This window comes from Amphiprion ocellaris, chromosome 4 (assembly GCF_022539595.1).
Source record: "Amphiprion ocellaris isolate individual 3 ecotype Okinawa chromosome 4, ASM2253959v1, whole genome shotgun sequence".
NCBI classification, from domain to species: domain Eukaryota; kingdom Metazoa; phylum Chordata; class Actinopteri; family Pomacentridae; genus Amphiprion; species Amphiprion ocellaris.
The window spans coordinates 10208992-10234955 of NC_072769.1; the positions used below are offsets into that span (position 1 = coordinate 10208992).

Sequence of the window (25964 nt, forward strand, 5' to 3'; positions counted from 1 at the left end):
AGCAATGAGAAACTTAATTATCCACACTCTCTGCTCTATTTACAGTCCCATGTTGTTGACTGTTGAGTAACACTATCCCTACATGACTCATTTTTATACACTGTTTTTGAGGTGTGTTTCATAAATTTACATTTTTGCATAGCTAAATGACTTACATTTACTGAAAATAGTCAGTAGTATAATTACCACCGGTCCCTTTAGATTTTTAAATGGACTTTATGAGATATGAAATATCATGTATTTAACACTATGACTAATGTGCAATGAATTTAAATACTTACTCTATAAGACAGAGACATACATAGTGATGGAAGAAACAAGAACAGTGTTTATCAAATCCCATTAATTTTATTTAATTTCCATTCAATTGCACATTTAACATATTAAATATGACTGATTGTAAAAATACACATATATTAACATCTCATGTCTGGCTATGACACCATTGGGATACTTTACATTTATGTAAGCGTAACATTTTGCAAAAGCTCACATTCTCAATGTGAAGCAGGAGGCAAAGCAGCAGTCAGATATACTGCAGATGAATCTACCCAACAACAGAATGACCATAGGTTTTTACATGTACTGCCGGCTATACAAAAGAAAAAACAGCCTATATACACACACTGATAATTTCATATCTACAGTGTTCAAAATTGACAGCACAGGTTTATAAACCAAAACGGTGGCTGAGAGTGAAAGTTTAAATTGGCACAGGTTGTGTTTAATGCTTGTATGTACTTTATTGTGCAGGTGGAACACCATGATCCAGTGATGAAATGTTGCATGCCATTAATATTATGTGGAGTTCACACCATGCAACACAATATACTGACAATAATGTGATCATCTGAGTAATATATCAAACTAACATAAAATTATTGCACAAGACAAAATGTATCTCTGTAATATGTTTACTCACACTTAATGTTGCATGAAATGTATATATTCAAAACTTTGAAACTTAACCTTTATACACCATCTTCCTTGGCACACCAAGTACTGCAGTATACAGAATATTCTCTCATTATATTGGGGATAAATTAGAAAAATATTTATCAGTGATTTATTGTTATTATATCTTTATAAGAGAGGTATTTCACTATTTGCTGGAAATCTCATTTAGCAGTGTTTCCTTCAGCACATCTTACATTCACAATAACATCATTTGAAAACAGTATTTCTTATCATCTGATGCATTCACATTCTACTTCAAATCCATGACCACCCAATCTCCATCTTCTTCACTTTGGCTCTGATCTCATTTCAGCTTAGAGCTAACTGTTTATATCTTTAACTTGGAAGTTGGCAAACAGTGCTGCCCCTATGCTGCTTGTTTTCCTTTGAAATTTGGTTACACTTTTTGCTTTTGCTTGCTTGACTACATAAGAAGACCACTGAACACAGGTTTTATAGGTTCTCTGAGAGTACAAAAGGTGCTTTTACATCCGTGTTACATTGTTCATTCACTGATGTAAACCTGTCCTGCATTGTTTTTCATGATGAATTATGAGTGCATGCAAAGCATTGCTTCGGTTTTGTCTGTTTCCTTTACAACAATATACAACAATATACTTAAAATTGAACATGTTCTGATTAAGCCTTTAAAAGAATGTACCCCTTATGTGTGGACAAGCAGCCTATAATACAAATCTTTCCTTTGGTGTCAATATTTAAACTGCTGAGGGGGACCAATGAAAACAAGCCTCGAAATGACGAACTGCACAGAGTATATTCAACTACATATAATGTATGTAAATACAAAAATTGCAGCCTTCCACCCTTCAGTTGGAGCTTAAAACATTAGGAACGCTGCTGTGGCTTCATAACAATAAATGCAATGGACTTTAAAGGAGAAAATACATGTAAGTAGTTCTGGCAGTTAACCAAAGGTCAGAGTAATCTGCAAATTGTTTAAAAATTAAACTTGATGTAGAAATGCTTGAAGAGTGAAAAAGAGGGGTGTAGTTCTTACAGAAGGTCAAATACCATCTGTCATAAGCCCAACTCTGCCCAGCATGTACGCCTGTCAAACAGTTTGTTTAGAAAATGGTACGTCAGTTAAAATTATCTGCTTGAGTGGTTGAAATTTGCATCTGTCACATGTTTTATAACCTCTACACTTATACATGGAAAAGTTCAAACTGAATAGTAGCACCTGGCTTCACATAAACGCGTTTGAAACAACTCTGATGTGCATGAAGACACCTACAGCACATGACAACAAAAAGCCACTTTTTGCACAAACAGAAGAACTCTGCAGTCTGATTCGAAACAACTGAGCATATGAGGGAAATCTGCAGTGTATATTGAGACAGCTGGTGCATGTGCACAGTTTGTAGAAGAAAAGAGCAGCAATTTTATTTGAACCCTTATTAACCTTTTATGAATCGCAACTTCCCTTTTTGTTCAGTCATCTCATGATCCAATTGAGGACACCTTTTTCCAGAACCAACCTCCAGGATTTATGATTCTCAGAAAGTTTCTTCTCCACCTGGGTGATTTCTCTGATTTGTTACTGCTTTCTAGCTGAAATTATCAGCTGTAATATTTGGCTTTGAGGAAATACCCACAAACTATGCATTCATAACACATAGTTATCTATCCAGTTCTAATCCCTATTCTACACTTAGCAGTTCGCTTGCCACATATTACTAAAAACTATAGAAAAAGCAGATAAAAGTACAACCTGGTTTAACTATCTCCTTTCCTATTTTCTAACATCTCTCCCTGAAAAAAAATTGGGAACAAAGTGAACTGAATTACCTTCAACTTAGGTTTTGCTCCCTACAAAACCAAAAGGTGTAAATAAAAATCAGCAGCAGGGAGGGTAAAGATATTGAGGTCAGTCAGAACACTTGAAGTGAAGACTTCAAGCTAGATAATATCAAATTATTGGACAATTTCATGCCAAAATCCAGGCAGATCAAAATGACCTCAAAACAACCACTTATCCTCGGCCTCAGCAGGGTGAGGAAGACATTTGTTCGTACTCTGGACACTTGAGAAGAGCAGGATAGTGGGAGGAGTTCATCTGGAGGGAGGCCTCGGAGGAGATGGAGGAAGGACTGCGTCCACGTCCGGCCCAGGCGTCTGGATGGAGGAACTGCCCAGAGTAGTCTGAGCAGTTGCTGAGACGAGGCCGGTAGAAGCCTTGATGGGGCCTGTACATTTCCTCTGCTGTGTATCGCTTCATGAACAGGTACACTGACATGACGCCTGCCGTCTGGAAAACAACGGGAGAATTGAGACAAGGTACACAATTGTTTCGTATTATCACGTAATCACATGCAGCGTTATCTACCATTATAATTATTTCACAAATTGCATACAAAAAGCAATTTTAAAATATGGTCAAATGACACAATTTGCAATTATGTGCTTATTAATATCTCCATAACCATGAACACTAATTAACCTCCTGCAGTGAACTTGAATCATCGCTTATTAAGAAGCATTTATAGAAGGGCCACATGTGTGTGAGTGTGTGTCTGGCTTGTGGGAGTATTGTATATTCATCCATTGCTGATTACCAGCATAAATTTGCCTAAGTGAACAGTTTACAGAAAAATAATTCCACGCATCGCCAACATTTCAGTGAAATCATATTACTGTAAATGACTGACAGCACCAAAAGCAATTACTGCTTTCTCAAAAGGCACAACCCATTATCCACAAATAAACAGAATAAACGCACAAATCACAGCTGATTAATCTTGAATGATAATGTTTAATGGGTATTATTTCTCACAGTGCAATTAATACCATAAATTATTAGACTGGTGTCTTCAGCTAGCAATTTGAAAATTGATGACATCTGTTGAATGCCTAAAAGGAAATGCAAATCATGAACATAATGACACTTTAAAAAAGAATGACGCCACTGACGGTTTTAAGTATATAAATAATAATGTGATATCATAAAGAAACACAGATAAGAGAGCAACACACAAAAATCCTGCCAGATTGGCACCCTAAATTGAGGAACTCTGTCTCCTGTTGATGTACATCTAGGTATCCAGCAGAAACAGATGCACAACCTAAGTTTTGGTTAGGTACAAAAGGCCTAAATAGTGAGCTTCAAAACACGCTTGAGAAATGTAAGATGCAGTGTTACACTAGTCAGATCTGCTATAATGAAATTACCTCTGTGAGTAGGAAAGAGATGGCAGCAAAGGCAAATGACCATCCGTACTTGTAGCTGAAGTAGGCTTCATTAGTTTTGGTCCTGTTCAGCATTTCATCATTAATATTGGAGATGTACAACACTAGACCAACAACCAGCGACAGACCTGTGAGAGGCAGAAAGAACAGACAGATAACATTTGCTACGGATGTAAATGTAAAGAAGTACAATGGGATCATTCTTGTTGCCTTAAACTATTACAAAACACATTTGTAATAGATTTAATGAAAACAATAAAAGTAAGTTTAACTATGCTGTCTTCTAAAACTCATGTGACTAATACTGGATCAGATGTAGGAATGCAACATGTATTCATTCATTCATTCATTGCTTGTTCTGCATATTACCGCCTCTTGTTTCTGTTTGATTTATTCACCTAGAGCAGTTTCAGTTTGCGGACAAACCAAGTACCTGACAGGATGAAGAAAATTCCAGAAACAAAGGCCAGGATGGTACGATGCGGTCGGATGTGGCCGATGTTACTGAGTACAAAACCGATGAACATGAAGAAGAGGCTGACCAGAGGAAACGGTGTGGCAGAGCGAATCATCTCTAAAATGACAGAAAAAAAACAAAAATGAAGAAAGAAAGGAGCTGATCAGTTTGACTGTGTTTTCTGTACTTTCATTTTTCTTAGTTTCATCTGTTCGAGTAGCAACATGAAGTTTCTTGCTGCAGCTGTCTTGTCTCGTATCCTCATGGAGTTGGTATTTCAGGAGTTTAGGTCTTGACTTTTTCTTTGAGATGGAACAAGACTTTCCTACTGTGAGAAAATGGTGAAGCAGCTCCCAAAAGTAAAGGAAGTCTGCGGTACTTATTGCCAGACCCCCATTGTGCTCTTCATTACACAAAATGTTAGCCTTCCTGCTAAGTGGACAGATGTCTAAGGCCATAATCTTAATGGAACTGGTTACTTCATTAGTTGGGTAAACTTTGGATTGCATGGCAAACTTGCCTATTGACATCTACAGTAGATATCCAATCTCCCAAAAAACTTTTGTTAGAATAAAATAACAAAATAAAAGTGGAAGTTTGTGGATTGATGTTGAGTCTGAAACATAAGCAAATATAAGGAAAGATTAAAGGCCAAATGCTGACAGAGGCATGGAAAACTGTAGTTATTACAATTAACACTGCTTCAAAGTGTCAGTTCTAGTTACCAATGTGCACAGAGAAATTCTGTGAAGGATTATTTTTGCACAAATAATCATCATGTATCAGCCTTTAAATTCAGTTTGAACTATTGCATATAGTATGTGAATTTAATTTCACCTGTAAGCAAGGAAATATGCTTTAATTTATCTTTTAGGCACTATTTGTCATGTTTTTAAAAAAATTACTATGTCTTATTATCCTTATCTAATCTGATTCCTATATTTTTGTCACTTAATGTAGTTTTCCTTTCTCGCTTCTGTCTTCTGTTTTATCTTTCTTCTGTAACACAATACTTATGTAGATAGTTTACATCACTACACATTATTTGGTTTCATCAAAAGGGCGCAATTCTTTGCATTGCAGAAGTGATTTTATATATTGAAATTTCATCTTCTTTGTTCCTGCAGACTAGTAAACAAATTGGATAATAAATTGATTACTTTTAAATAATTGTGCTTGAATGTTCCATTTCCCTTGACCTTATCTGCTTTAGTCGTGTTATGACATTTTCAGAGAGGGCTAAAAAAAAGTATGTAAATGGTGTCTACATGACCAGCTAGTTTACCTTCATCTTACTTTGTATTGTATCTTTCACACTGAAGCCCGTCTTTGGGCTGCAGCTTGAAAACACAAGGGATATAAGATTTGAAGTGGCTGTCTCAGAGTCCCTCTCATCTGGTCTTCAAATCACTAGTACTTATGGATGTTCACTCTGTAGGGGGCCTGTATACTATGAAAATGGTACCCTTAAATTTTTCATGCACACACAGCCCTTATCTTGAGTGGAAAGGCTTCGGGGATTAGGCCAGGAATAGCACAAACCCTATATGAGATTGCAGCAAACTGCAGAAGGTTGGACTCAAGTCATATAACGCGTTCAGGTTAGACTTGGGTCATGTCTTGTATCGTTTTAGACTTAACAAAATAATAAATAAAAAAAAAGATTAAAGCATGCACTGTAGTCTTTGTCAACACTAACCTTACAGTTAGCTGGAAAAGAGCTGCTGACAGGCATGTACTGCCTCACTGACACATGGTGTTAACACACACTTCTTCCAACTGCCAGCAGTGAAGTTCACTGAGAGGGTGAATCATAGAAGGGCTATCTCCCCAGTGCCTACAAGCTACTTGTTACTAACCCAGTTCCTGCTCTCTGAGAACCGTCAGTTTGTCAATTTGACTGAAGCTTAATTTCCAGTCTCTTCTGAAAATTATCGGATCACTCATTTTATTCTCCCCTTTAACACCATCTACCACCATTTAGAAAACATGCTGCATCAAATAATGCCTGTCAAACTAAAAACCACAAAGAAAGTGGCCTGTTATGAACACTCAAATGAAGAAAAGAGTTTTATTGTCCTTAAAGTGTTGATTCAACTGTCCAATTTAACCATTTATTTTTGCTTTACTGTGCAGTGCCTTGAAAGAGCAAGATAGAAATGCCTCTCACAGCCTGAGGTAAGAAAAGTATTTTTTTACGACCACAGCCCCGTTTAACTGGACCACTGTGCCTCTAGCTGCCACTTCCAACTAAAGCATTACTCATAGTCATGGTGGTCTGTGAATAGTTACTTACTGAGAACACTAACAGTGGACTCAGAGGTCATCTGGACATTAGTGGGCATCACATACTCAATGGTAAAACACCGTCCTTTCTCTTCCCCTGGAACAAAGGACAAGGAAAATTAAATCAGTAAAATTCTACATGAAACTGAATTTTGCACAGCTAGTTAAACTGTCAGTGGTGAAAAAGAAAACCCAGAAGCCCAAACAGTATGCATGAAGAATACATAGATGTCTAATAGCATTAATAATAAAACATGATGAACACCTACACTTGTAGAAAGATGACATTTCATCACAAATGTCAAGGTTTTTTTTTTTGTTGTTTGTTTGTTTTTACCAGGATTCATTTTCAAGCCCTGGAAATGCAAAATTTGTGTGATTTCTGTGAAACAATTTCAGTTTATTTCATTTTTGAGGCTATTGACACAATACCATTTAAAAACATTCCCAAGTTATAGGCGGACTTGGAATCAACAGGGGTTTTTTTTGTAATCCACAGTTTCTGCTTTCAGTATTTGTTTGAGGAACACCCACAATTAGATTTTAACACTTTTCTCTTTATCACTTTGACACATACAGTACAAAGTCTGGCACCAAAACACACTAACAGGTGTTTTTCTCAGCACTTAATTAACCCCGCACACCCTGAGGTGTCGGATTAGGTGAAACTGTGCATGTCAGCGCATGTAATCAGCTTTTGCAATGCATGCACAGAATTCAGTGTATAATGATGGATAATGAACGTTCTGTGTTTGGAAGGTTGTTCAAAATATAAAGATTAAAACTAATCTGGCAAGTTCTCGTGACTCGATCCTTTAAAAAATTAGACAGTTGTTGACCTGACGTTTGTCGCCTTTATGTGGTCCGTTGATCTTATCACATGGAGAAAATTATAAGTCAGTACTGATTTATTGTTTAACGGTGTGTTATGAACAGTCTCCTTGTGAGCAGGTAGCAGGATTGGCTACCTACGTCTTGGTGATGTTGTATATGTAATACAAATAGCAACGCAAACCTAAAAAGGAGAAGCATTGGAGGAAGAAGGTAAGCAAGGCAGATGAGGTGAACAGATTCTTCCTCGCCAAGACGAGGCAGTGTGAGGATGTGTTAGATGGCAACATCTTGTTTAAGACTGCTTCACAGACTAGCAGACTACAAAATATACTGTCTTCCTCGCCCCAGAAGTTTCCATTTAACACAAAAGAGCTGGAGCAGCTGGAGAAGAACGCTCCAAAGGAAGTGGAGGTGAAGAATATCAAGAAGAAGAAAATGAGATGCAAAGAAAAGACAAGAGAGAACAGGTGGAAAAGGAGGGAAAGTAAAAGATGGAGCACAATGAAGAAAAGATGAAGAGGATAAACAATCAGAAGGTGGAGGAGACACCGAGGGATGAAGAGGAAGAGGTGACTGATAGTTTAAGCAGAGAATTTTTCCTGTTTAAGCCCTCACCACACCACACCCTTCAAACCTAACCCACTGTATCGTTCCTTGACCCCCAATCACCTTTAACCCAACCATCCTAAAACGCAAAAAATCTTGGAAGGATGGAAAAAGATGACTTGCTTAGACGATCGTTCTTTCAGGTGTCTTTATGTCTCATTTTGTTATCACCACAACAGGCAATAACTAATCGGACCAGTTCAGGCTCAGGTTCACACTGCACTCCCTTATGGAAATCAGTTGCATACAATAAATCTGCCTGCTGTCTACATGCTGTCTACACATGCACAAATTACTGCTCTGTATAGTTGTTTATCTTTCTTTTCTTTTGACATAAAATCTGAATTTAATGTCACTCAATGAAAAACCTGTGATATAACATAAGCTATTCCGTAATGATATGTATGGTCTCTGTGGTTATCTGGAATTTCTCGCTCCTGAGTTCTTAGAGGCTTTGTGTTGCAGTGTGACAGCACAACTGAAGTTTTTTTTTTTTTAATTATTGTTGCTCACCACAACACACCAGTAACTTCTTGCTCCATACTAATGTAATCACAACAAGGGAAAATAACTACGACTGAAAATGTTGATTATGCTTTCACATAGTAGATTTTATGGCCTATTTTCAGTCAGTCTTAGTGGAGCTCAAGTAACACTGCCATTGGAGGTCCTCTATAATAACTTCTGTTGGAATGAAACCAGAAGCGACACACTCGATGAACTTACTCAATGTCAATACTAGTCACAACACTGTGTAACCTCGTTGACGTTCACTGGTGTAACAACATGCTGTGACAGTGAGCAGTAATTGTTTCTGGGTCAAACACTGTGCACCAGAACAGTTAATTGGGCAATAAGGCCACTCAATTGCCCCTAAAAGATATACTGAACCATTAGTCCATTTAAAACAACAGCAGGAGAACAACTGTTACCTAATCACAACTGGATTGCCTACATATTAACTCTGGCTGAGCGATGAACCCTGAAACAGGACAGAGCGGGTCAGCTGTGACACAATTCATCAGCAAGTGGAGTAATGCTACGACCACCAGTTATCATCCAAGTTATAGTGTTGGACAAGTATAGTTTATTTTAATAGATAAATCGCTGCTTTGTTCTCGCCTTTTCTGAATGCATCATCAAACAGTCACAGTGTCACTGAAAGATTATGAGTTCATTCACAAAAAGCATCTACCAATGTGAACCACGCTTTGCAATGCTGCAATGTGATCAAAAACTTTCTTTTTGTATAAAAGCTGGAAAGGGTTGAGAAGTAATCTCAAAAAATAAGAGAGAGAAAAAATCATTCATCCATAGTTTGGCATTTTTTCTATAAATGCACACAATTTAGCACTGTGACTGCACTCACTAAAAGCACAAACACAGAGAGCTCAGTGAGGTAAAAAAGAACAGCCTTCAGGCTTAAAGAAAGCATTGGAGCTGGTAAACATTTCTGTTCATTAGTCTACAACTTGCTATTCATGTGGAGGTGTACGATGCAGGATGTTATACCATAGAAAGGAGGCAGCTGGTGCTCAATAAAAACACATCAATGTGCACTTGTAGCTTGCCAAAGAGCACCTTTACACCCTGGGAAAATGTTTTGTGGACAGATGAAACTAAGATTGAATTGTTGGGGAAGAACTACTGCATATGGTGTGAAAACAGCAGTGCAAAGCAATATGAAGACATCCTCCTTGTGGTGAATTATAATGGAGGACGCATCTTGATTTCAGGTCACTTTGCAGCTGGGCCTGGATAGGAGGTGTTCATTGGAAGGAAAATGAATTCCCAGGTTCATCAAAGAGTCTTACAGGATAAAGTCAGGGTGGCTGTTTGGCAGCTGAGGCTCAGTAAGAGATGGATGATGCACTAGTGACAGTAAACACTGCAGTCAGTGAACTGCAGAACAAGTTCAAACGAAGAAAAAACACCTTTGCAATGTCCCAGTCAAAATTCAAACCTTAAATAAACCCAAGATGAACCGGAATGACCTCAGAGAGCAGTTCACATCAGACAATCTAAGAATATGACAGACGTGACTCAGTCCTGTAAGGAAGAATCATACAAGCTTCCTCCTGAATGTTGTGCAGCTGTGATACACAGCATTTGTTTGAGGCTACTGCTGTCAAAGGAGGCTCAATCAGTTATTAAAAAGTGGTCGATATCATTAGATTTATCTGTGTTCGTAGTTTAAGCACATTGTCTTAGTCTGTACTTATGCCCCAAATAAGGAAAAGATCACATTTTAGGAGTTAATTTCAAAGATTGCATGTACTTCATACAACTGCAATGCAACTGACAACAACATGTGCAAAACAGTTTCAGTTGATAATCGTAAGAAGTCTTAAGGACCCCAACATAAACATGATTCAGTGTAAAAAAAATGACAGCAGACATAGATTTTGGCATTAGCATCCACACATCCAACAACAGCAACAAAGCATATTACAGTACACTAATGCAGTTAACTGTTGCCATGACCAGAAAGAGCAAGAGCATAAGAGCAAAAGTTGATACCTGGTTTACTCTGGAACAACACTTTTCTGGAAGGTTGTGTCTCTACGAAAAGATTCAGAACTAACAGTTAGTGTTTATATTATTTATTCAAAACTCTCCGAGCATGCCTTTGTGATGTTGGAACTAGGGAGGAACAAAATTTATGAAAGTCCAAAAGGTGTTTAACCATGCAGTGTGGAAATATAGCATGTAACTATGTTTTCTTGCGTGTTCAATGCTACATTGGGGGAAAAAAAATGCAGGTAAAAATGAAGGAAAAAGACAATGCAGTCGAGGAGCAGAAAGTTTTTTTTTCCTGCATCAATCCAAGGTGCTTCTGGAGCCACAGAATGTAAATCAGCCACTGGGTAAGTCATGAGGAAAAAAGTCTCGGTAGGCCATCAATAAACATAAATGGAAATACTTGACACTTGACACTTTGAAGGGAAGTACAGTTTGGAAGATAAAAGGCAGACTGTAAAGAAAGATAGTGCTGCACAGAGGAAGAAGAGAAGTTTAAAAATTCATGCTCAAGTATTCAAACTATAAACAAAGATGAGTTTTCTACACAGCGGTGTTGTGGTAGAAGAGAAGGAAAGAAATGAGAAAGACACACAAGTGGCTGTGTATGTGCAATATTATATACATTGTACTGATAATTACACACTGAAGTCCAGATTCTCCAAAGTTTTGTGCAGAAGAGCAAACAGTCATACAGTGCTGAATGAGAGGGGAGAATTTTTGACTGTGCTGGCCGGAGACATTAAACCTTTTTGCATTTGTTATGGCTTTGACTTGTGAATTTAAATTATATGTACAGCATATTCCAATTATTTCATATAGCCTTTATAGGGTTCAAGATGTTGCTGAATTTACTTAGTTCTCCAATTACCTCCAACATTTTTGTTTCTGCCACAGGTTTTCTTACATTTGTTGCTTTTGAGTAACATCAAAGCTGCTATGCTGCGTTCAAAGCACCCTTGCACAGAAATCTTTGTGAATCCAGACCTTAATGAACAGAAATCTTTTTTTTTTTTTTTTTTGGTCACATCACTCCCAGTGATGGGCTGCCTTGACAGTTTACTTTTAGCACTGACAATAATAGGATTATTCTCCACTAATTGGTTAAAGAAAAGCTTCATCTCTCTTCGGATAGAATGAAAAACCTAACAGAAATAAAAGATCCGCTTTATCTTGACTTAATGAGTTAAAATGTGTTTTCATTTCTGTTTCTGACTTCATACTAACTCACCAGCCAAGAAGCAAACCCTCCAGAGTCCAGAGTGGAGGGACATGCGTATCTCAGTGCTCTGGTTGAGCGGAAGGATGACTCCCTCTTCCAGGTAGAGCCAGTAGTCGGTGCTTACGGCGATCCCCAACAGGCCCAGGGCGCAAACAGCGAACACGCTGCTCAGCAACGTCAGCGCCTTCCTGCCACATAGGCTCATGCCACAGCCTTAACAGCAGGGGGGCAACGCTGGCAGAAAGGGGAGCTGGGAGAAAAACAGACAGATAAACATCACCATCAATTTCACCAAACTAATGAGAGCTGGGTTATCCTGACATTAATGAGAAATGTAGTTCATAACAAGAAAAATGATTGCACAACGACTCTAATAAAGTAGTGGGATTTTCTTTAAGAACACCCCTTTGAATAGAATCAACTTAATCTGAGGATCTACTTGAAATAATGAAGTTACTTGTACTGCTGCATTGTTAAAAGATATTGCAAACCTCAAAGTCCCTACTACATGCTGACAGGTAACAATACACGCAAACAGGTTAATCTATTCCAGCAAAACAGTGTATTATGTTGTTTAAAGAAGAATATGATTAATAGTTTTAAGGCCGTAGCTGGTGTGTCTTTGAATTACTGGGTGGTGGGACACTATTGTTTTATCTTAATTCAAGTTAATTACTGCCAAAGGAGATCAGCTGGAAATGAACAGAAAGTAATAAGTATGACAGTAGATAGGGGAGTTTGTTCCTCTCAGTGGAAGAGAAAATCTGGGAAAGATTCTCCTTCCTTGAAATCTCTCATTAGAATTTAAATAACCACACTGTGAGGGGACCAAAGGCTTAGTGGGGCATGTTTGGGAGAAAAAAACAAACAAAAATAACCCCCATTATGTAAAGTTTTTCACTTGACTGCCCTTTCTCTTTGCTTGTAGCCAAAAACTGCAATACAACTAATAGCACTGATAATGCTCAAAAGAGAATTATACGTTTCATTTTCTGCCTTAATTGTCATGCACAACTTACAATATTTGATATAACGCTACTTCCTGCCTGTTACATCTAGTGATGCAGATGCAGCATGGCAGATGGTTGACAGTATGTGTCAGCATATGAATATGTGTGTTCGTCACACAAAACAATGGATCCGTTCGTACACATTCACCGGAAACTGAAGCGCTGGGAGCTTGGGATGCATGATGAAAGGAATTGATTTTACATAATGAGTTCTCAGTAAGCTGCCACATTGAGCATCCACTGTGACACTGGGAAGATGGAGGGTAAATGTGAAAGGATTTTAAACTTTCTTAAGCATTTGAGTCTGCATGGATCAGCTTCTTGTATCATGACTGGATATGAAACCGCAGTGATACAACTGCCAGTTTTGCAGTGCAGAACAAGTGTTTCGACAAGCAGAACAGTCATAGATAAGATGAGGGGCTTCTGCAACTAATTTTCTGCAACAGAGTATGCTTTCAACAGAGTAGGAGGAGGTGCAAGAGCTTAAGCTGTTTACATTTCAAAGATTTTATATAACTACATCTCAATGGATAAATTCCTGGTGTTTCTTATATTTAACCAACTGCATATCAACATAGTCTCTAATTATAGATATACAGAAACAACTGGAAATTATAGAAAACACGATAGTTTCGTCAGCTAATTTAGTCAGTGCTTTAACTTGTGTTCTTGCCCTTGCAGTATAATTTAAAACCATGTTCTCTAGACCTCTATAGTTTTGAAGCTATTCTATAATCTAAAATGTTTTCTCTTTAAATTTTCGATCCATTTCTCTTTTTCCAATGTACCAGTGTTTTTTTTTAAAAAAGTATTTCTAAGATGCGAGTATTAATGAACTTTTTATGATAAAGATAGCAGTTGTGTAAAAAAAAAAAAAAAAAAGAACACAAACTGCAACCTTGGCTATTTCAAGCTAAAAATAAGTGTTTTTTTTTTAATGTCTCAAGATTTTACCTGCCTACAAAGTAGGAAACTTGGATAACATGTTATCCCAGAAAGAATGATGGTGATTGGAAGTAGTCTAGATGCATGCATATGCAATCAGGGTTCACTAAAGCACAAAGGAGCAGCGCTAATGACAAAGAACTATTATTAAACCCCAGCTATTCTCAGCTATGGAGCAATCAGTGGCCATTCATTTACTATGTCCATGTAAGGGCTCCACTTAGTATTAAGCTGCAACTAGATAGATGCTTTCCACTCAATAGACCTTTTTGTAGACTGCACTTGCCCAGAGGGCTGGTTTTAGTTGTAAAGCACTAAAAGCACACACTGAAATGGTGATTGCACCTAAATGTAGGCTTCCAGGGACAGGGTATTATTACCATTGTTGGACAGTATGCATTAAGGTAAAGTGAACAGGGTTTTGAATACCAAGTTGCAGAAAGGAGTACAATTAGAAATTCTGTAATTGCATCATTCCACAGTTACTAATTCCAGTCACAGTGCATTTTTAATTTGTTGTTTTACTGGTTGCTTTCTTTGCTCAAGGAGGGTGGATTGGTCTGAAATAAGTGCGAGGTGTGAAGCAATAAGTAGCCTCTACCAAAGGCGGAAAAATGCAATTTCAGGTAATTCCAAACTTCCATGTTTTAAATAAAGTGTGTTCTTATAGTTCTCTCTTTTTTGCAAGTGTACTTCTAAAGTCACAACCTCCGGAGAGTTATTAGCAGTTCCTAAGGCTAAGGTAGCTTGTGGGATGGACTGCAGATCCCTCCAAATTATAACGAATAATAACAAAGTCACTTTTGCAAATGATAAAAGCAGAATTAGCAATTTAGAGTGATGGTTCCAATTTACCACCTTAAAACAGACAAGAACATTATTAGAATAGTAACTATGCCTTAAATAACCCCACTGCTCAGCAATAGTATTCATCCAGTTATGCAGCACGTATTTGAATATAAATTTAAAAGTTGATAACTAAGTTGTTGTGTTTAATTAAATACAAACATGTTATGCAGTAACATACATTCTGTAGCTTCATAATCAGACAACATCCTGATACAGCGGTTCCACACTTGTTGCCAAAAGGTTCTGATCCAATTCAAACTCAAAGCAAAAAGTTAAGACAATCTAACACAACATGCATCTTATCAGTCACTTAAAACAAAAAACTATTAGCTCCAATCCAGATTTTCTATGGATATCTGAATCTAGCACAGGGTGCCATAGTGCTAAGCCAGAGAAGTCTGTTCATTCGTTATGATAACACAGAACTGCTGAAATTGTGGCTGATTAGCTTTGAAAGCTGTCCAGTGAAAATCCTGATTGATTGAAGCAGGCAAAGATGGCCTTCAGTTATAGTCTCCTGGAACTTAGCTTTAGGTTTTAGCCATATCCAGAAGTTTACGTTGAGAGTTTTCTTTACTTCATAATTATGGCCACATTATACTTCATTAGCAGTAGTCTTTTATGCAGTGCATAAGACAGCATTGCTCCAAAAATTCAGATTTTGTGAACATCGCTCACTAGTTGTGATGGTTAAACAACTGCTAAAGCAAACAATACATCACAAACTAATAGAGTAACGGTTTTAACCGAGAAATGGCTGCTGGGAATTCTAAGAGAGCCCAGTGTTAATTTGGGTAGTCATCGTGTTTGAGGTCTTGCTTCATCTTTACTTGAAGGTCAAAGTGAGACAAAGAATAATGATTATCAACAAAATCTAATAAATTAGCCTAATATTGCCCATGATTTTGGGAAAAAGTATCTAATCACTCTGTAAAACAACCAACACACTCATTTGAATGTGTGTATTTGTTAATCTCTGTCGAGGGTTCGTCAGTGTCACAACATGGATCTCTCTCGGCATGCTTGTTGACCCAGTTACTGCGGCCGTAACAGCGTGGCTGTGAGTGCAGCCCCTCTGTTGCCTCTGATGTGGACAGGCAACTAACACTGTGTGAGTTAGTTCCTGTTGGTTGATGTTGTTAGGGTTGGCTGGAGGAAGCCTGAGGACAATAGCAGTCCAATGCATGAGAGAGGCGATATGCCATCAAGCCACAGACACAGCTGGATGAAGCTGGCAGCCCCCATCACTGGGCGGCTGAGATCCGCTTCAGCAGACGTACTGAAGGGAAAACGGGATACATGTCAACAGGATGCATCCCCAAATTCATACACGCATCATTCATGCTCTCTACAACCACAAATGTCCATGAAGTGACAGTTACATCACCAAGCAGCATATCTGAGAAGTTTTATTTGTGAATGAACACATCATCAGAGCCAGTTTTTACTGACCCACAAACTGTCTGCAGCCAGTCTCTGTTCTTCTCATTTAATGCAATATGAACATTATAGAAGGAATGTGTCACAACTCATAGCAGCATTTCAAGAAATGTTACAATTTTTCTGTATTTTAACGATCCAAAATGTTCTCTGGAGTTTCATCACACTTAAGAAGATGTTATCTGATGGAAACTATCACAAGGGCAACACTGTTTTCCAAGTCATAAATAGTAAATTATTTCCCTTGAATCTAGCAATGTAGGCCTAGAGAAGCCCCACATGTTGTCAAACAAACCCTAAAAATCCATTTGTATTGTCAACACTGTGTCCATCTCAACTCAGTACCTCAAAAAAGCTGAGAAAAATACACTTTTGAGCTCTCAGTCAATATTAGACTATGATAGAGTGCTCCGACTCCTCCCTGTCATAACATACATTCTAGTTCCAATATGGGTAATAACATGGCTACAGCAGGTGTTTGTTTTTCTGGAACATAATAATGCATACACAAAACACAAAAGAACCAAAAAAAATCCTTTGGCCTAGCTGGGAAAAACCTTTGAGCTTCTTTAAAGCAGCAAGTGTAATGTAAACAATTTAGCCAAATTATTAATGGTATATTTTTTGTTTTGAAGGATTCTCCCAGTCAGCGGAAAGTAGACATTGTTTTGTCTGGTACCCTGTAAATGTGGCAGTTAACATTATCACACAGAGGACATGTTTTTCCCCATATGTTCATGTATATCAAGCATTATTTTTGAGCTATGCTGGCCTCCGGTAGGGAGGTAACAAGCTAGAATAATTTTTCAGCGGTCTAATTTTGGAGATGTCTCAGCCCTGCCTTGGAGGCATGCCTCCCCAAAATGAGAAAAGGCACACTGTAGCTCAAGCCAAAACCCCGCTGTAGGCCAGACAGCTTACAACGCCTCATCTGGCAAACAGCAGAGCGAGGTGGTGGTGGTGCGAGTTCAAGCTGTCAAGACAGAGCATGAAGTGAAAATTTTCTGTCACATTCTCTCCTCCTCTCCACGTTAAAAATCACAGGAATTGGGTTACGAAATCAGTCACTTGGCTTTTTAATGTAGTCACACATTTGCATATAAACAGTGGAACGAGCTGATCTAATGTAGGTAGTGCTCTCTTCCTACACCCTCAAGACTCTAGAGCATCAAAACGCAACACATCTCTCGTCTGTAATGCCATTATCATCTTAACTGAATGGGGCAGGTCTGGATATAGCCCAAGTCTTTTCTTGTCTTCCAAAGGTAGTGTGGTTATGCCTGTTATTAAATTATATTGACCTTAAGAAATCATCAAGTATTCATTCATAGGGTATCATGACCACATGCACACAGACTTCTTTTGTCAGCTTGTTGCGTTTAACCTAGACATTTTAATTGCAAAGTACATCAGGGCCAATTTTATTTAATTACTTTACTTCATGTTGATATATTTGTTACAGAGATGGCAGACAGGCCTATTTAAATTTACAAAACCCAAATAAATGGCACAGTAGTGATCTTTAAAAGAGTTGACACTCCATTGACTGACTTAAAAAACAGTCAGCCACAGCAATAGCACTAACATCCATTTCCTCTTGTTTGTTGTGAGAACAAGTCTCCCATTTATAAATGCTTGACTTGGCCCTGTCGCCAGGCAACGCTATACAGAGAGACCTCCAAATTAGTTAAGCATGAATGGACTGATGAGCGAGTCCCAAAACAAGGCTTCCTATTTGGCAGTGCATTTTAGATGCTGGAGTGGTGATAAAGAGGAAAACTAGAGAAAAACACAGAGACACAAATACATCATAAAAAAATATACAGGAGAAGATGTCTAACACATATTACATGCAGCCATGTAGGCACTTAAATAGACCTGGAATAAGGACAAAGTAGAATCAGAGATGAAGGAGATGCTGCTTACAGAAATGTCTGACTGAAAGACAGCAATTTTATATACTTATCCAAACAGCTACATCTTAGCTACACTGTGTAGCTCCATAATTAGTCCATATTCAGAAAGAAATTTTAAAAATTCTTGAAGACTTCCAGAATCTTAATAAAACCAAAATCCAAAGAAGTACTAATAAGTGTGAGCACAGTTTTTTTGAGGATATTGTCATCACAGTAATCTTTAGAGGGTGACTGATCACTGGAAATACTGATGTGCGGCCAGGACAGTAACTTTAGGTGTCGGAAACACTGATTTATCACATTTTATTTTATCCAGCATGCTTTGTGTACATACTAACAAAAGGAAGGGAAGTTATTAAAGGGTTAAGAGAATACAACAAAACAATACCAATCTACAATACTGATACTAACTGTAGACATGCACTCTCTTGACAAAAACGTACTGTCTTTGTAATGAAAAAATATGCTTATCACATCATGATACAAGAAAAGCACTCAGAGAGTGCAGTACTCCACCAAGGCTGCTCAGCTGTTGTATCATTTCTGACGGCTGAAATCTTTAAAAAATTTGTGGATCCAGACTATAAGCCACATCACTGGCAAAATCTAATCAATTGGTCTTTGTGTCATTTCTGACCTTCCCTGAAAATTCCATCCAAATCCATTAATCTGTTTTTGAGTATGTTGCTAACAGACAGACAAACCAACGCTGATCAATACATAACTCTGCCGAGGCTCCGCCTCCTTGGCGGAGTAATAAACCTAAACAAAAACCTCATGCATTTTACCTTACATTACCCAATATTACCGTTAAATGGCTTCAAACAGGCTTTTCGCAATAGTTGGCTAAGAAGGTGTAACACCAATTAACGTATAGTTCGGGCAGTAATACATGCATAGTGTATAATAATGCAGCTGTCCAATACACACTACGTGTACTTAGCATGTTTGTGCTTCTCAATGTTGAATTTGCATCAGACATTTTTTTTTTCTGGTGACTTAAAGCTATGTTTTCCTTTTGGCAGGAGTGACAGCTGTGAACAGCGATGTTACAGAGTTAACAAGACACAAGGTGAGGTGAAAAGAGGGAAGACTGCATGATTTTAATGACAGGTGATGTGAAAGCTGCTGTAAACCCCTTTGAGGCACAGTCTCTGAACCCTTGAATCTTTGAAACTTGGGGCATTCTGACCATCCTGTAAAGCAGCATGGAGACTTTCATACCAGAGATGATGATAAAAACAGACTGCCAGTCAGGAGTTAAACGTGTGGCTCAAGGCAGCAATTAGTTTTGAAAACATGGACACAGCTCCACATAAACTTGAAAGTAATGCCTGGAACATTTTAATGATGCTATCCATGAAATCAAAGCAGAACCAAACACCAGGGTTTACATCGACCTTCTATTAAATCTAACATTTCCACAAGACCCTTTGAGCTTCTTTGAGAACTATGTGGAAAAATAAGACTTCTATACTGAAGAAAAATAATGGATCTACCAAAGGTGAGGGGTCAGCAGCATAAATCTAACTTCTGAATGATTTCATTCAAACTGCATAAACTTCAGACTGCTAAAGGAGTCACATTTCTCTATCTCCGAGCCACCGTCTGAAATATCATGTCCAAATAACTTGAATAAAATCTTTATCTGTCTCACTGTAACAGGTTGTTTCTCATCTGTAGAGTGTGCAAGCAGCCAGGATACATTTTGTTCTGGGCATTTCTCTTGTGAAATTGCAGAAAAACAGTCATCTGAATCCAACACTGTGCCAGTCTCTATTGGTGTTAAAACAGCATAACCATGGCTGGAACACTGAGGAATGGATGTAGGTGACTTATTTCTGACATTAAACAAAAAATTATGATAAGATAGCAGCAGGTAATCGCTTGCACCGAAAGGTGTTTATTTTAGGAGTAATTTATGTAATTGCCATTGCAGTGCAGGAGAGTGGAAAAGTGGCTCGTTACTTACCAGATAATGCATACATAATGCAGCCTTCAAATCTACACGGGAACATCCCAGAATTACTATATTTATCTTTATAACTACAATAAAGAATGATTCTAGATGATTACTGTCCCTCTACCACATCTGTGTTGGTAATTTTGCAAATTATTCATGTTATTTTAACATTAGTTGTGAAGTAATTTGGTATAAATGCATCATTTTCATGTCCTCTGCAGTGTGAAGAACCAGCTGCTTGTTACTCCTGCACTTCAATCTTTGGCTCAGGCTCAAATCTCTGTCCGTGGTGCTGAACCACTCACACGTTTCCCCTATTGAACGGTCATAAGTAATGAACTTAGCCTGAGCTTGTTGTTTGACTGGAATAGAAGTCGTCTAAATCCTGTTTATCCACCATCTAACCCTCTGACGAAGTTTTGAACAAAACAAGAGCAGCATATAGTGTGCAAATTGCCCCCAATTGGATTTTCAGAAAACAAAAAAACTTCAATTCCTCACATAGAGATGTGAGTAAAATAACTTTTATGTAGGTGAGTAAAGGATCCCACTCTGATTTTGAATGCACGAAATCGACTATTTTACAATAACAGTGTTCGAACAAGCCTCCGTCTGACAGGCAACAAGGAAAACATCCGAGGAATGAACAGAAACACAAACAAAGCGCTTCGTGGTATCTGCGTTTCTCCTTTACAAAATGTAGTCTGGAACATTCTTCTATTCATTACACTTCAGAAAAGTTGATAAATTATTTTACCTTCGTGAAGAAGACTCGTCGAGACAAACCACCTTCCTTCTCCTTCTCTTTCGTCTCTTTTCTCCGGTACCTCCGGTTTGGCGCGCGACGAGTCTGTGCGGAGGAACGAACCCGCGGCTCGCGCACCACTACTGTAGCCGACTGAGTGACCGCGTGGCGCGAGGCACGTGGCCTCCGACTGAGGAGAGGAGAGAGAGGAGATGATTCTGAGTCTGAGCTTCGACCACATACAGCCCTGAGGCAGCCATGATTGAAGTTTTCTTTCTTTCTTTTTCCCCCTTTTTTCCCGCAGATGTTCAAATCAAACACCGAGCTTCATATGTTTGTGCATACAAAGTTTTGTTCTTTAAATCAGGGTTTAATATGTTGCCCTATAAACCACAGCATGTATCTTTTACGTCCAGACTTAATTTTGCAAATCTTATTACACTGTTAAATTATTTAGTAAAAAAAAAAAAAAAGTGTGAGAATGTGGCAGCAAGGGTGCTACAAATATATGTTAGAAGAGAAAGGTGAAAATAACAGCAAATGTTTGTATTAATGTTTGTAATATTGATTTTACTAAGTTTTAAAATGTGTAAAATAACACAAATGATTTACCTTTTTAAAAATTCTAAATATACATAATTTCCTTTTTAGATAATGGGAAATATCTGTAAAATAATGGTAATTTTTATGTAATTTAAATTAAAATAGTGTAAATTTGCGGTGATGCAGAGCAAAAGAACCAAACTGCTAACTGCAAAAATATGGATTTTTGGTCATTAAGAACTGTTTTGTCCTTTTAATTTGTCCTGTAATTTTTTTTACAGTGAACATGTAAATGAATGATGAAAAATAATGTAATTAAGTGTTATTCAGAAATATTTAATCCTTTAAAATAACACATAAACAAATGATTTGCCATTTTTAAAATCCTATATATACAAATTTGTTTCAGATAATGACAAATATCTGTAAAATAATGGTATTTTTTACCTGATTTGAATAAAGTAAAAAGTGTAATTTACAGCACACAGTGTATTTATAGTTCAGGCTTTTATCATGTTAGTATGTTGACAAATACTATTTTTCTGTGATTTTCTAGATAGTATTTCTAATTTACCATAACAGGAAGCATTCTAAGAGAAAGTACTATTAAAAACAGTGTATATGATTCTTTCTTGCATGGCAGAAGTACACTGAATATTCTATATGATGCTTGTGAACTTTCCAACAGCCAGAAATCCCCATTATCTTAAATCAAACATATATATATGTGCGTGTATTCTTTTGTCATATCATGCAGCTTTCAGTTGCTGTGGTAACTTGTGTCTGCAAGTCTGTTTCTGAAAATAAAGCAGCAGTAGGAAGGCACAACAAAATGAGTGTAACACTAAATCTCATTTCCTCATACTGCTCCTCTTTCTTTCTGTCCATTTGAATTTGGCTTTTCCTGTGCGGTACAGACTGTCTCCATGCAAACTTTGTGTGTTCTGTGCATGTTGTGCCTTCAACAGAGTAAATAATTTGCACAACAGTATAATTAGTGACTTACATCACCACTCCTGTATGTAACATCTGTTTATTTTATAACTGCACATGGAAATAGATGTATTGTCTGTGCACGTGTTTTCTCCTGAGATCAGGAGCCCACTGTAATTGCGGAAAACAACAACTGAAAAAGTTCAATACGCCAAGGTAAATGAGATAGTTCCATGATCGCATTTGGTCACACAATTAGGACGACACTGATTTATTGAGTTGCTATCAGATTGCATTGAACACAAACTGTCTCTAAACATGGACGTTCATGCAGTGATTTAGGAGCATTTGGTGAATTCTATGGATATGTATGACTAAACCACTCCAGCCGATTATAGGCCAGAGTGAATAAAGAGGCTGTCATCAGCTTGGCTCTTAGTTGGCCTTTCACATAACTGCTCATTGACCTCACTGGAAGGCAATCAGATGCTTTCTCATCCCATTTTACATCACTTCTTCCTTCAGAAGATTATTTCAAACTCATTTCGTCACTGAATACAAGTGAACCACATTTAGTCTGTTCTGTTGTTTTTTTTCCTTGACAAGAAGACAAACTCTTCCTCACTGAACACATACACTTTCCTGGCATCTCCCTATTGCTAATCAGTACAGTGTAAGGCAACACTTCTTGGTTAATGTGCATTATTTCAAATCCCTAATGTCCTGAAACATTTATATATATCACACCAACTGGGAAAGTCAGCCAACAAGTCAACATTAAATTGAGTATTGGACATGATGTGCACTGTGGAGACACAGATTAGTCTGGAGGGAGAGTGTGGACAGGCACTGAAAGTATCCTAGAAAAGCCTCCTGCTTCTAAAGAGTCTGTTTAGCCTGTGAGGGTAACCTTGATTTTTTTCCACCTGGAGGAGGAACTTAGCATCACTGAGCCATGCAGACTGAAAGAGAAGGACAGCGGATTTCAAGTGAGAATTTTTTAAAGTTAAACACCATAATCTGCCCATGGAAATAGATTATGTACAGCACTTTACGTTTGTCGTCACAGAACTTCAGTATCTTCTCAAGGAGAGGCAAGTAATTTCTCGGCTTACTGAGTGATTTAATGCAAAATAAAATCCTTTTCTCCTGTCTACTAGAATGTGAACGTAGTTTGGACTGCACTCACTCAAATAATAATGGTGCTAATATCTTCTTGTTCTCTCTTTTTCTTAGTTTTTCTTTATATAATGCAAAGATAAATCATTCAGTCTGCATCTGTATTACACTCTGGCTTAGTCATTATTCACAAATGTACAAATGTGTTACAGACTGTAAGAATAATGCATCTGTTTCACTTCAGGCCAGAGCAGCTCACATGGAAAAGCCATATGTTTGTATGTGACTTAGCACTAGCAGTTTCATAACAAATTAACTTGAAGATGTGTGTATGCTATAAAGCCTGTGTGTGCAATAGAGGAAGCAAGCTGACTGAAACATATAGGACTTAAACAAAAGCTCACACACCAGCTGAGTCCATTGTTAACACAATGCAGGGTTTTCTCAAATCAGATGGCAGCTGTACATGGTTTGAAAACACTGTACAGTACGTGTCAGCATAAAAACAACACTGCATTTTCCATATTACAACCAAGGAGAGAATAAATGCATCTTTAATGTAGTTTAATTGCAAGTAAGCCATATATAGTATTAAATGGAATGAATGTTTTCTGATTTAAAATGCTGTTCTGATGATAGGCTCAACATTGACATTCAAGAAAAGCAGAGCAAAGATTGAAGACTTAAAAAAAAGAGCTTCAGTACACTGTGTGTGTGGTACAACCTCACATACCTCTTCTAAAGCTTCACTCTAAGACACCACTTAGGACACTGGCTGCCTGCCAGCAATGAGATGGATAGTAATTATGGGCCCTCATTTGAGAAAACATCAGTAAGATAGATGAAAGCTATCAAGTGAGTTGTGAAAAGTTGGAGCTGAAGTTCTGTGACTAACAAGATAGAGGAGAACCCAAAATGGTGGCAAGGTCAAGGTTGGAAAAAATTAGTGGAAACCTTTTCAGTCAAAAACAGAGTAATAGGGAGCAGCAGGAAGAATTGTAAGTCAGTTTAGCTGACTAAACACGTCACCATAAGTATTAATACCTTTCTTTGCATTTCAACCCCTTTCTCCTTGTGTTTGAGCACTGAAATTTATCTCTTCCTGAAGGCATGTTTGTCTTAATACTATGTTACAGTTTACATCCATCATATGGGGCATTGAAGCAAACATACAGCCATTAATTAGCTTTAATTATTTAATTATTTTTTTTATTAGGTTACAGGTCAAATGTGGCGTGATTGTTTGCTCATGCTTACCTTTCTTCACTCTTTTGTTCTATCTCGTCATGCAGGACTGTTGGGAGAGGGCCTCCCCCACTTCCTGAATTTTTGGTATTGGTGATGTCAGAGTGACATCACTGGGCCAGACCAAGTGGAGGGTGTGTTTTGTCTTTGCAAATGCTTCCTGTCAATTAAAAGGCATCAATCAGTAGAGACGTTTTCAGCTCATATAGAGACATTTAGAAATACCAATAAGTCTGTAGTTTGTATAGTGCGGTTTTGTTTGCGTTAAGCTTCCAGAGTAGGTCACCGTGCTGTATGATGGTCAGGCTGAAGAGATGGAGGTGTGAACTGATTGCAATATATAGGGAGTTGAGATTTTCTTGAGAGAGAGAGATAGAGATAGAGAGGGGGTGAGGTGAGGTGAGGTGAGGCTGTGCTGCCAAAACATGTGCCTTTATTTGTGTAGTTATTGCTTAACTTTGAAATATTTTTTTCCTTGTAATCATATTCTTGTACTGATTTGTTAATTTGAGTTAAACATGAATGGAGAAGCACCGTAATACAATATATTTACCTCTTTTGCATTCCTGCCTTCCTACCATCTCTCTTGATGATCAGACTTTAAGCACATTTTTACCTGTATGTTATGGCAGGTATTTGGTGACAACTGACTCCTCAAAAGCCCTTAAATGATCTAATGGGTTCCAAATATTTTTTTTCCAAATAATAAAGTCCCAAGTGTGCAAACACCTTAGCTTACTTGAAATGTAGTAGAGATAAAGCAGCAACCATCCGGGTTGAATGCTGAAGCCAAAGTGAAGGTGCCAAAAACTGCAGTACTTCAACTGGCTGATGCCAAAAGTGAGTCAATCCCAATGAAGCTCAATGTTAAAATGACCAACTTTACAGCAAAAATAAACACAATTACAGCCCGGTGCAAAAAAGTAGTTTCAGTCTCTCTAAGTTCCCCATTTGTGATAACTGTACAGGGGTGAGTTTTTATATAACTCATCTGTTTAAATTATGTTAAGACTGCAAATTGTGTATAATTATGAGCCACTTTCAGTGACAGGTGAGTGCGGTCACATGACAGTCAATGGCCCACCTCAGCTCCACTCACCCTCCTTCTTTTTGCTTATTTTGGGTTAGGAGGAATCACAACACTGAGCATCAAAATCGCTGCTC

General features: G+C 37.9%; 1 protein-coding gene across 2 annotated transcripts; it reads right to left on the reverse strand.

Annotated features, from left to right (window-relative positions):
• Positions 1-328: 328 nt before the first annotated feature.
• Positions 329-24937, reverse strand: cacng5a (calcium channel, voltage-dependent, gamma subunit 5a). Of its 2 annotated transcripts, XM_023282094.3 has the most exons (8): positions 24813-24937; positions 20973-21150; positions 12099-12339; positions 10868-10909; positions 6918-7004; positions 4598-4738; positions 4147-4292; positions 329-3226 (listed from the first exon to the last, which is right to left on the reverse strand). In XM_023282094.3, the coding sequence occupies exons 3-8, from the start codon at positions 12292-12294 to the stop codon at positions 2963-2965; spliced, it is 876 nt and encodes a 291-aa protein (XP_023137862.1). In that variant the 5' UTR covers positions 12295-12339; positions 20973-21150; positions 24813-24937; the 3' UTR covers positions 329-2962. The 2 variants fall into 2 exon arrangements, with proteins under 2 accessions (XP_023137862.1, XP_054866347.1); XM_055010372.1 differs by lacking the exons at positions 10868-10909; positions 24813-24937 and having other exon boundaries at positions 20973-21136.
• Positions 24938-25964: the final 1027 nt, after the last annotated feature.

Coding starts and splice junctions, on each gene's coding strand:
- cacng5a (XM_023282094.3), bottom strand. CDS start 12,294: ATGAGCCTATGTGGCAGGAAGGCGCTGACGTTGCTGAGCAGCGTGTTC. Junction 10,910..12,098: donor GAGGGTTTGCTTCTTGGCTG/GTGAGTTAGTAT, acceptor ATCTTTTCGTAG/AGACACAACCTTCCAGAAAA. Junction 4,739..6,917: donor GTCCACTGTTAGTGTTCTCA/GTAAGTAACTAT, acceptor CTGTCATTTTAG/AGATGATTCGCTCTGCCACA.